Source organism: Syngnathus typhle, linkage group LG5 (assembly GCF_033458585.1).
Source record: "Syngnathus typhle isolate RoL2023-S1 ecotype Sweden linkage group LG5, RoL_Styp_1.0, whole genome shotgun sequence".
Classification (NCBI taxonomy): domain Eukaryota; kingdom Metazoa; phylum Chordata; class Actinopteri; order Syngnathiformes; family Syngnathidae; genus Syngnathus; species Syngnathus typhle.
The window spans coordinates 19812794-19825042 of record NC_083742.1 but is presented as its reverse complement, the minus strand read 5'-3'; the positions used below and the strand labels follow the sequence as shown (position 1 = coordinate 19825042).

Genomic DNA, 12249 nt, shown 5'->3' with positions numbered 1-12249 from the left:
TCCTGCAGCCAAAAAAATCCAAATAAAAATCTGCCAGCCAGACTCAATGCTTCTGGAGAAGATACATATCGAATTATATTCTCCATAAAGTGGTCCCGAAATGGACATTTATATTCATGAAATAACCTGGGTGGACATTTCACGGCTTTTGTCGACCGACGTCAAATTCACACGTTCATTTTCATCTCTGAGCAGACAATGTCACCGTTTCATAAAGCGGAAAGAAATCGGCTCAGCTTTTGACGACGAGTGTATCTTTTTGGCCCAAATGTGAGTATTGTTTGGTGGAAGATGACATATTGTGTCTTTTCAACCTCCTTTCAGCACAATGGTCAACAACAACAACAACAAAAACCACTTGAGAAAAATGTTGGTTTGAGAGATGATGCAATCATTTAGCCTCTCCAAAATGGAAGAAGGCTTTACCACTTCAGGCACGGAGCAATTTGTTTTCTTCAATTAACTTCAATTAACATAACCTCAACAAGCGTTTAGTCCAAAGCTTCTCTTTTAATTAATGCAGATATGTTGGAATAACATATTGTGCATTGTAGCATGCACATATATGTACAAAACCTTTTTTTTTTTTTTTTACGGTGCGTTTGAGCGCATGACACAAACGGCTGTCACTTGCATACAAATTTAAATATGGTACAAAAAAAAACAAACAAGAAACTTCCTTGTTGGCTTTGAAAACGATTTGGATGTTGAATGCTATGCAAATACTGGGAAGTAGGAGGAACCATTCCTCCGACATGTAACGTGCTAGTTTGACACCTGCTCCGTTTCGACCGAACTTGATGGTGTGAAATAAAAAATAAAATTAAAAAAAAAAGAAGAATTTGAGAGACTTTGGAGTCTGACCTTTCTTTGAACCCTCCGCGGAAGCAGATCTCACTCAAGTTTGGTAAATATCAGGCACAAAAAAAAAAAAAAAAACAAGGTCGGCTGAGTTACTACAATACATTTGGCACATTCATCGGAGAAAACAACATTCAAATAGAATAAAAAAACCACACGGTAACAAAAATCAAATGAAACAGAAAAAAAAAAGAAGACGAGTGCCACTACTAAGGTGTCCATGACAGCACACAAACACAACCAATTGCACTTTTTCACAGCCGAGGAAAAGGAATGCCTCACCCTTTCACTTTGCTCCTCCTCTCTTAATATTTACTTTGTCCATTTGGATAGCTGCGATCGATTCTGGCTTGCTCTCGCTTAAGAAATGTACAAAAGGGCAACCGGGGGCAGAGGGCGTGGATGCTCCATGGCTTTTTGGGCGGAATGGACGAAGATTCTCCGCTCAGGTTGGCGGCGCAGCCTCCTCCCCTCCCCTCCTCTCCCCCCATCTCAAAACAGGAGAGGATGCGAGCGAGAGTCACCCGTAGCGTTTCTTATCCCGGGCCCGGCGGCCCTGTTGCCCCCAGTGGATGTAAGGGTCAGACGGGTCCGTGAGCAGGGAGCGATGGTCACGAGGGCCCCATGGTGGGGCCTCCGCAGGAGCCGGGCGGGGAACTGTGGCTCCCGAGCACTCCGTTGCCCTTGTCGGCCGCTTTCTTGTCCTTCTGTTTCAGGTGAACCTTGGCGTGTCGCTTTCTCTCGTCGCTGCGGGCGAACTTGCGTCCGCAGAACTCGCAGGAGAAGGGTTTCTCGCCGGTGTGCGTGCGGATGTGCGTGGTCAGGTGGTCGCTGCGGCTGAACGAGCGCATGCATATCCGACACTGGAAGGGCTTGTGGCCCGTGTGGATGCGCAGGTGGCGCGTCAGCTCGTCCGAACGCGAGAAGCGCCGGTCGCAGTTCTCCGCCGGGCAGGCGTGCGGACGTTCGTGGACGGGCGTTTTGCTGGGCCGGTTGGGGTATTTGCGCGGCCGGATGGGTTTGAGCGTCAGAGTTTGCGGGGGAGGGTGGTGGGAAGGAGCGTGCTGCTGGCCGCCGCCGCCGCCGCCGATGAAACCCGGGTGGATTTGCTGCTTGTCTTTGAACGCTCGGATGGTTTCCAGAGGGGTGATGGGCGGAGGGTTGACCCGGATGGGGTCCATAGTCTGGAAGGGCTTGTGCTCCATCACGCTGACCTCCCCCTGGTGATGGAAGAGGTTGTAGTCGGGGATCATGGAGAAGAGGCTGCCGTCCATGGAGCCTTTGGACGTGGCGTGGTAGTCATTGGCGGGGTACGCCAGGGCCGTGCCGCCGGCGGGACTGTGGTGGAAGGACACCTGGTCCTGGTACAGGTCGCCGCAGGTGGAGTAGGCGGGCAGCGGCGGCCCGTAAACCTGCTCCATGTCCGAGTTCTGTCCTCCCATGCCGCCCGCCGAGGACGGCGTCTGGGCGCTTACCGTGCCCGACGACGGAGAGACGCCGAGGATCCCCGCGCTGACCAGGCTGATGATGTTGTTGTCGGAGCACCAGCCCGAGCCGCCGATGCCGCCCGAGGGAGGCGTGTCGAAGGCGAACTTGCCCAGGTAGGTGACGGTCTGCCCGCTGCGGTTGGACTGGAAGCTGGAGCCGTACTGAATCTCTCCACCGCCTTTCTCGCCTCCCATGCCTATATCCATGATATTATCTAGGTTAGAGCAAAACAAAGCAACATGTAATCCGCATGGGTTCCGTCAGCATGGCTAACTGCGCTCGGGCTGGAAAGAGTCACACTCGTTCAAGTCGTGACTTTTGGAAGTCCTGTCCTGACTGACTGGAAATCTTCACACGAGCGGCGTCCGAGCGGTAAATTCGAGCGAGTGACTTGTGCATCGAAAGCGGAGGCGACTGTCCCTCTGCGATCCCGCAAGAACCTCATAAATCACACCCTAAACACCCCCTTTGATCCAACCATTGTGTCCCTCAGGAGGGCAGCCAAATTCAATGGTAGGTAACATCATCCGACTCCCTCACGGGGAGGGGGGGGCGGTCGCCTTTATTCGACACACATCTGGACATAATAGAGGAGGAGTGAGGGACTTCTTGAAATTAATGAGCAGATATTCAAGTCAACCACAATGAATGTGACACGTGTCAAAGATACCATACAGACTCGCCCAAAACAATGTAAAAATATGATCCATTTGAATGTCACTCCTTGTAATTTACAGGCAAACCTTAAATACTTGAGCATGTCAAGTCTAGAATATATTTGTCATTTTATTTTAAGATTTATTTTGCGATGGATGTCTCATTTCACTCGTGAGATTTTTCAACGGGTATATATGAAAAAGTGTCTGAAATTAGATTTGGTTTTAGGAATTACGAGAACACACCTGAAATGTGCAAGTCATTTTATAACAACTTTTTGAAATTGTATCACGTTTTGTACATTTTTAGGACAAACTAAAAATACGTGCAAATAATTTGCCGTCACCTTTTTTTCATTCATTACAGCTATACTGGGTGTACATTTTTTCCGTGAGTGTGTGTGCGCGACCGAGCGCGTTTTGAGATGCTGCTTTTATTTTAAGCACAATTTAAGGTGGGCGTAAATATTAAAATCTAAACGTGCATGCATTGTGCGCAACGCGGAGACGCGCGCACAATCATTGCTGATTGATTTCCTGCCAATGTGCGGCAGGCAACCGCAACGCTTCGCGGCGACGGAATTAGGAAATAAACGCGATCATCGGGATTAAGGTGGAAACGGGGCCTCGCGGTTTGACTCCACAAAAGGAGGTTTGGCGCGGGCCTGCTTGGAGGAATCACGTCAAATATATTTAGGAAGTCGGCGTCAATAATGCATGGCTTGATTTTTATTTAGAAGTCATTTAAACGCGGGCTTGTTATAAATCAGCGGTGCGTGTATGAACGGACATTTTCGCTTTAGTATTTAGAAATCCTAATAATTAAAGCGATCGCGTGGCGGATTTTGAAAGGGCTTTTTTTTTTTTTTAAATAACCTGCAACTATATTTATAATAAAAATAGTTTATAAGCTCCATTTAATTGGGCTTCCACAGGTGTGTGTCGTTCCAACTTGTGGAGCGGCGGAATGAATGTGCGCGCGCGGAGAGCAGCGTGCCAACAGGTGCCCCTCTCCAACTTCCTTCCCTCGTTTGCAAAATAAAGAAGCTTTTTGTTGAAAAGAAGAAGAAACGGCACTTGTGCTTACCCGCCGCGTTCATCTGCGAGTAGTGGTTAATAGATTCCGTGCTGGTGAAAATGTTCATGGAGGTGGGGACGTCCTCTTCTGGGTACAGGCTGTCGGGGATGCTGTTTATTAGACTGCTCATGGTAAGAGGAAGCTTGTCCGCCACTTTCCCGGTCATAGCACTAAGAGTCACTCCGACATGGATGTGGGAGGGGGCCGTCGTATGGGTATCCCCCTCCGGGAGTCAGGTGCGAGGAGTCGGGCTCCGACTCCGGCAGCGGCGGCGGCTCCTGGTGCGTTCCGAAGTTGATCTTGTTGATGCTTAGTTGATCTCCTCCCCGCCCGATGCGTCGACGCTTCCGTGCATGGACTATTTTGTTATGACTCGGGACCGGCGTGGATGCCTTTTGTGGGCTGCTTGTGGTTCCAGTGGACTGTGCAAAAAAAAAAAGAGTCGCGGTGGTGTACTTGCTCTATTGGAGCTGGCTGACTGACTGACTGGCTGGCTGGCTGGGGAGACTTCAGTGTGATGGGCGGGCGGCATTAATAGTGGGCTGGAACCTTGGCGTGACGTAGATGCCCATATAAGGACAGAGAGCTCGGCTTCCCAGGCTCCCCGCGCGTCGCCCGGACAGCCCCGTGGAAACTGCAAGTGGAAGAAGGCAATGGTAACGGGAGGTAACGTAACGGGGCGGACGGTGATGAGGTTGCCGGTTTCAATGCTGCCTGCAGTTTACGTGATGTCACTCGGTCTTCTTGTCAAATTTCGAAAAGACTACCGATGCCGGAATCGACTTGATTTTTTTTGTTTTTAAACTTGCACAAACCTCTCCCCTCACAAAATATCTCCCGTGTCCTTCTTCTATTTATATATTTTTAAATAAGGTAATTATCAAGTTTTGGCTCCTGTCAAGTTGCCGAAATGGACCTCGGCATTCAATTAGTAGAAGATCACAATCGCATGGATTTCTTCTTCTTCTTCCAAGGACTAGAAACTTTTTGGACACTATGTAAATGGAGCGTATCGCAAGAAAAAGCAGCAGGCAACATGCACGGACAGCGTCAGCTGACGCACATTTTGTCAACATTGTAGCAAGGGAGCCGCCGGGGTTAGGTGTCGGCCCACGTGACCATCACAACGTGGAAACTCCAAAAAAGGAGCCGTCCGGTCACGCCCCCTCCCTGCCCAATATGGGCAAGTTCCGGGTGAAGTCGTAGTAGTGGAAAAGTGATCTAAAGCCGCAGACGAGATGACGGTAGACTCAACGTCACGGCGCTGCTTTTTGCCAAGCAAAGTTGTGGGAAGGAAACAAGTTAAAAATACCACAATAACTTCTCTTTTTTTTTTTGGTTAATAAACAGTATATGTCAACTTGCAATAGTGTGAGTGATATATTTAATTTTAAACTTGAGATGGAACATTACACGCACAAATGCACCAAATACCAACCAGAGGAATAACAAAGAAATGCGAATATTCCGACCCGAGATTTTAATAATAGCTTCTCATTGAAGTGTGTAAAAAGCGTGGAGGTTGGTCTGAGTCACGCTCTGTGTTTTGGGGGGGCTTGCACAAACTGTGGCAGTGGTGTGTGTGTGTTAGGATTACCAGTTGCACCAGCGAGTGGACGAGCAGCATCTTCCCTGGCCCAGGCTGGATACTCGAATCAGCAAAATAAACCGTGATTCAGTTACGGGGTTATTGACGTCTATTGATCTTATTGAATTAGCACAGATGAAACATGACTGCGGTCTTTACATCATTTAAATAAAATCATCTCTGTATCGACAACTCTATTCATCGGAGTCTGTTTGGTGCTGCTGTTTTTCTTAGCCGCAATGTTCACATAGACTCAGCTCCTTTTTGCGCTTTTTTTTTTCTCCCCCTAAGAGGAAGCATCTATTTGGGGAGAGGTGTTTATTTGTTCAAGTGGACCACGTTTCGAGTGGGAGCCACTATTTGAGGAAACCTGATAGATAGCGTTTATCAATGCAAACCAATGAGAGCCAAAGACAAAGCTCTTAGTCCATGATAAACATCCAGCGCAGGCAGATGGGAGAGCCCGAGGGATGGCTTGCTTGCTTGCTTGCTTGGAAACACCTGAGCTTGTACCTGCGCTAAAGCCTCTTTCCAACACAGCGTCACACGGCCATCCAATCCAGCTCATGGAAAAGCCAGGCCCGTATAGTCAAATGGCGGAAGGAAGGCTCAAAGTGGAACATCGATAATGCCACGTTATTTGGACTTTTTTCATGCCTCAAGGTGAGTTTGGATGACAGAACAAGTCCAAGTTGCATGATGCAGTGTTTAATGTTGATTAAAGCAAAGATGCGTTGGTGACTTTCCCTCGAAGGCAACGCTGCCGTCGATACAGGTCATTGCTCAGCGAGACAACGGCGTCACAATAAAGCGTGTTCGCGTGCCATTTATGTTTCCAATCCTCCAGTGAAATCAAGCCAGGGAGAAAAGTGGTTGCGTTTATTAGATCACTTTTGCTCTCGGTTAGGCAACGGAATTGATTAAACTCATTCATTTGAATACATTAAGATGGTATTGAATACATTTGCAATATTCTCCGGGGTCGGCGAGTGACAGCTGTCAATGCGCTTGACGTTCAGAGTCAAATTAAAAAAGGGACAAATCCAGTTGTTTCTGGCAACCCGGGCGCCCACATATGAATGGAAGCAAAAGCGCTGTTTTGATTTTTCAAGTCAAAATCTTGGCAAAGGGCTGGATTGCTGATGCATTCCAAGTAGGTGGGGTTTTTTTTAGGGGGGGCGTGATGATTCTCTTCCACTTGGCACGTTACACAATGAGTGTGTGGATTTACAGCCTGCGTGCCAACTGTAATAATATTTGATAGGTAACATCAAGGTGGAGAGCGACGTTCCACGTGATGGATACTAAAGAGTTGTTTTGTTTGCGAGGCTTTGGACCAGGAAGCAAACAAAATTGATCAATGATCTCGGAGGGTTCATCAGAAGGGCACGCTGGGGCTTTACCAAGGCTGTCTTATCCACCAAAGACATTACCTACTCCTGCCTGGACCACTGAGGAGACACCAAACTTGGGGTTAATCAAAGGATTGATCACCACAACATCAAAGTCCTTGATGGAGATTCAGAAATCTGGGCTATTGATACAAGCCCATCCCAGAGGAGAGGTGCTGGTTAGAAACCAATACTTTACTCCGACCCGCCCGCTACAAAGAAGTCGGAAAAAGCATCCGCGAGCGGAAGGGTTGAAAAGTTGACCTGGCAGGTGGGTCTCTTATGCAAGTCTCCAAAGTTCAAAACGGGTTCATGGAGTCAAAGTCAAGGACGTGTTTGGACGGACGAGATTTTCTCTGGAAGTTGTTTCCAATTGAGCTGACGGCTCAGTGGAAAAATGCAAACAAAAACACAACGCACGGTAAGTCCCCTTCACCGAATAAATTGTAAATCACAAAGCCCCCCCGCCCCCCACCTTGCCATCATGTCACTTTTTAGTTCCACTGCAGCATCCGGTTGTGCTGCGGTCTCAGTTTCACCTCCTACTTCCTATTTTGGGCCCTGACGTGTTTCCGCCCCTGATTTAGAAGCGACTCTTTCCACACCGGCTCGCGATATCAGAGGCCCTTTTCCTTTTCTCGTCGACAGAGTTCGGAAACTAATAAGAAATCCCCCGCCCCCCCCCCCATTTTCTCCTAAAATCTCACGCGACAGCGTCATGCGATCATCGAAATGCATGCAAGAGGGAAAACACAAAGAGGAAACAATACATTCGGATAAACAGATGTGATAAGCGGCAAAACAATTGTGCATTTGTAATTAATTCCAACTTTCAGGAGATCTTTAGTCTCGGTAGTTTTGCGTGAGAAACTGCACGCTGGCCACGGGAGATCCCAGAGCGTGAGCAGAGACGAAGGACTCCACATCCCATTGACCTGACAGAAAGACATAAAAAATAGGTGATATAGATTTATATCTCCGGCTAGATCATTTCAGGTTGAATGAAAAATCTCGTGATATCGTCCAAATTGGTGACACGGAGAGCTCATTTCAACTCGCTGTGCTTCATTTTGCTTTCTCTGAAGGCTTTTTCGATGCAACAAAGAGAAGAAAAACACGGAGAAGAACAATGCCGATTCAAGCAATAAAAACGTCCGTGGTGTCCAAGTCCTTTTTTTTTTTTGTGTTGCTTTTAAGCGACTGAGCAGAAGTGATTCCGTAGCTTAGCCTTTGGTGTCTTTGCGTTTCAAAAAAAAATAAAACTGTAAGAATAATCCCAATGGGAAATCTCATTTTGTAAAACGAGCAAATGCAACGGAACGGACTTTGTTCCGCAAACATCCACTAGCGTTGCAATCCCTGCTGTATTTGTCATGTCCGTGTTTAAGGCCTAAGTGAGCTGTGAGTCACACACACACACACACACACACACACACACACACACACACACACACACACACACACACACACACACACACACACACACACTGCTGAAAATAAAACATGTTGCAGTAATGATGGAGGTGGCAACGCAAGATGATATGATTCAGTCGCCTGCACTTCTTTTTCTTTTTCTTTCTTCCCCCTTTCCCTCTCCTTTTCAACAAACACCAGACGGCGAATCCGGCTGCTATGACAATATCACGGCTTCAGATTTTGGACAACCTCAAATTCCCAGCACAGTTTGCCTTTTCCCTTAACCGACACTTGCCAAAATGGAGAGAGCGAAATAACTACGCGAGAGCATCTTCGTGTGTTCTGCTGTACATAAAAGAAATCCAGGAAATGGCTGACATTCCACGACTTCCATTTGGAATCATTAAAAAAACAGCTGGACGGTACTGGAAAAGAATCTCGTAGAATGCGAGCCAACGATTGAAGCCCTCCAAATCTGTAGAGAGAATCGAGTCGGGCTCTGCCTCGGATCCCAACGTTACTGCGGACCGGCTCTTTCGTTGCCTCCGCCGTTTGCGGCTGTTTTCGCCATCAGGGAGGGAGACGCGCTCCACCTCCGCCGGCATCACAAAGGACATCTGGGAAAGATTCACCCGTGGCCGTCCGTTCGTATTGGAGGTGTGTTGAAGGCGGGCGATGATCTTTAACTATTACGGCCGTTGATACAATGAGTACAGGTGGAGCATAAGAAATCAAAGAAAAATGGCCGCTCCGTCACTCAAGAGTGAATACGATGATTTGACAGAAAGGGCTCTGATCATCATGTGAGGGCAATGGAGTCCAGCGACCTGCCTGAAAGGTGGGCCACGGCGTTCCACGCCAGATAATGCGCCACCCCCGCAGGTGTGGAACAAGGCCCCCTCACCCTCAATATCAGGTGGGGAGGGGGGGGAGGCAAGAAGCGTACTCCTGTCACTTGATGCCGGTTCATGAGTCAAGTGGCAGATTGGACTCTGTTGACATGCACAAACGCGTTGACGTGCGTCCACCATCGCGGTGGGATGACAAAACCCGGCCGGCCATCGGAACTTTTGCTTGCGTTATCACCGGCTGGCTGGTCCGAGCCATCTTAAAATAGGCTGCCGTGTGTTTGGAGTGCGGAGAACATGTTTCCACCGCTCCCATCTCAACGCTCATGGAAAGGACAGAACAGATAGTGGCGGACATGAAAGGTGATGTGAGCGTCTTCCGCTTTCGTCTCGCTCACGCTTTGGTCACACTTTTTTTTTCTCTCCCCCTCATTGAACTCCCAAATATTCAAAATCTCCATTTCAAATGACAGGAAGTCACATACATACACACACATTATATATATATTATTATATATAAATAAAAGAATAAGGTAAAACATCGAAGTGCTCTCTGCCGCAGAAGCCCAAAATCCTGGCTGCGGCGCTCTGATTAATGGTAGAGGCCGTGGGTGGGTGGTAGACATGGATCTGCCCATTACCGCACTGCAACATGGCAAATGGCTTCAATTACTGTGGAGTGTGCTGAGCTGGCAGTGTGGGCTCGAGAAGGCAAGATGAGCAACACCATACAAGCCCAAAGCCCGCCCGCCCGCCGCTACACTGTCATTGGCGCCGTACGATCATCAGGTTCGCATTTTGGGAACAAGGAATTGAGATTGTTGTCATTTTCAACCTTCGCTTTCGGCCAATGACGTCGATGCCGGGCCCCTGAAAGATGAGAAGCCAGCCCCCCCCCCCCCCCCTTTCGGCATCACATCCCTTTGCAAACCCGGTGGCGCTTGCCAAAGTGGCTAACAAGCATCGCGAGGGCCACGATGCCCAATGCCCCCCCCCCCCCCCCCCTACCCTGGCACGGGGGATTCCCCCATCATCTCTTCCTGGAGCCAAGAGCCCCCACTCTTTCAACTATCTGACCCATATTTCTAAGTTGAACGCAGGAGACACAGGGGCGTTCCTCCCCCCCCCCCATTCACGTTGGCCCAGATGAAAAGAAAACAAGGGACAACATGTTGGCAATCAAATTGAGTCAACGACTGCGCTGCTGGAAGTGGAAAATGATCATTAGGAGCCGCCCTCCCACGACTAAATGCTCTCCCATTGTAAATCACATCAATTAATGTCACGGGCCTGACAAATGCGCTCTGTGTCGCTGCACATGGGAGGGAGGGAGGGAGGGAGGGAGGGAGGACAGACGCTAATAAGTGAACATACTTAACGGAGGAGGTGGGGAGACATGGGATTCCCTCCGTCCGCTCGTGTGTGTGTGCGCTTGTGCCTGTGTAACCTTGTCAAAGCCAAGCGGAGGCCAGTCCAATTGCAGCAGGTGCCAGACAAAAGTCCTCCTCAAAGCGTGGCAGCAGACAAGTAGGCATGGGCATCATCTCCTCATCAATTACCCGAGACCCTCGCTTTCTGTGAGGGGCGCAAGTTCGGCCAAAAACTAAGCCAACAGGACCACTTCCAATTCATCAATTATTCACAAGTTGATTCTCGGAACCTTTGACATATCATTGCGCATGATAATACTCATAAATAAAAATAATTGCATAATTATAATATGATTTGGATTCATTGATATTAATATTAAAATATAGTATAAAATAAAATAAGAAATAAAATACAAATAATTTATAATTACAAATAATAATAAATAATGATCTTAAAAATACAATAGCAGTAAAAATGGCTATTTTAACAACTGATACAAAATGTTTTACGAGTAAAATTTGTAATTTGATTTCTTTTTGACGGCAAGACGACTTTGCTGAGGAGAGGAAGTCATCCGGGTCAATTACAGCAATCCAGACGAGTAAATATGGGTGGGTGCAGAAGCTTCATAATGAGACGGGGGGGGGGGCTGAAAATGCATTCTTCTGTTTGCGCAAAAATCATAAAACAACAGCAGGTGATTATTCATGCTAAGATTTCTCGAGATTAACCATGTTTGACATTGGGACTACTTGGAAGAATCTTCTGCTCATTTTCAAACCCTTCACACACATCAAACAAACAGCGTGCCGGCATCGATTAGTGACGTAGGTGTCAAAGCTCCGAAACAGCAGAGAGTGGCAGCTGCACTCATTCATGACTCAAACCGCCCTCACATCATCGGCCGGAACCCGAGCGCAACAGACAGCCAGACACGCCTGATCGTGGGGTTCCAAACACGCCCACCTTTGGGGGCCAACAAGTACAAAAGTACAAGAACCTCAACAAAATCAAAGAATTGAAATAACAGCTCTTTTGAATCATTGACTTCCAAATTTTAAAAGTTTTTTTTTTTTTTTCAACCAAATGAAATGATAGTTTGTAAAGTAAATTAAAAAATGAATTTGTTTTGACCGAAAATGTCCTTGTAACTTCAAATCTGACACAACATTGATGCAACATTAAATGGTATGTAACAAATTGTTTCGCTGAAGATTCCACCAACTAGTTGAGTAAATCAATAGCGCCTCTTGTGGACAAGTAGACGCACTGCATCCTTGAACAAGCTAATTGAGCATTCACATTATTTTCCGTCTCAACATTTTGGCGCCACTAGTTTGAAAGTACTCTTATCACCTAAAACTCCTTTGCCTTTTAAATTCAATCGACTTTTCTTTTTTCCATCTCTTTAGGTACATCAAGGATGACCACTATCATTTCCAGTAGGCCATAAACGTATAGAAATGTTACATGATGAGCTTTCCGTGTTTGCTTTTATTGCTGATTCAACAACGTGTTGGCAGTCGCGTTGATTAGCCCTCGTATGATGGAT

At 47.4% G+C, this 12249-nt stretch overlaps 1 protein-coding gene across 3 annotated transcripts in view; it reads right to left on the bottom strand.

Moving 5' to 3' along the window:
- Positions 1-935: 935 nt before the first annotated feature.
- The window catches only part of egr3 (early growth response 3), a 39525-nt gene continuing 28211 nt past the window's right edge, over positions 936-12249 (bottom strand). The window contains exons 7-9 of one of the 3 annotated variants that reach the window (XM_061279540.1): positions 4571-7997; positions 4093-4505; positions 936-2563 (exon numbers count right to left, since the gene is read on the bottom strand). In XM_061279540.1, the coding sequence (XP_061135524.1) occupies positions 1473-2563; positions 4093-4249 (1248 nt within the window). In that variant the 5' untranslated portion in view covers positions 4250-4505; positions 4571-7997 and the 3' untranslated portion in view covers positions 936-1472. Of the gene's footprint in view, positions 2564-4092; positions 7998-12249 lie in introns of all 3 variants that reach the window. The other 2 variants (XM_061279539.1, XM_061279541.1) reach the window with 2 other exon arrangements.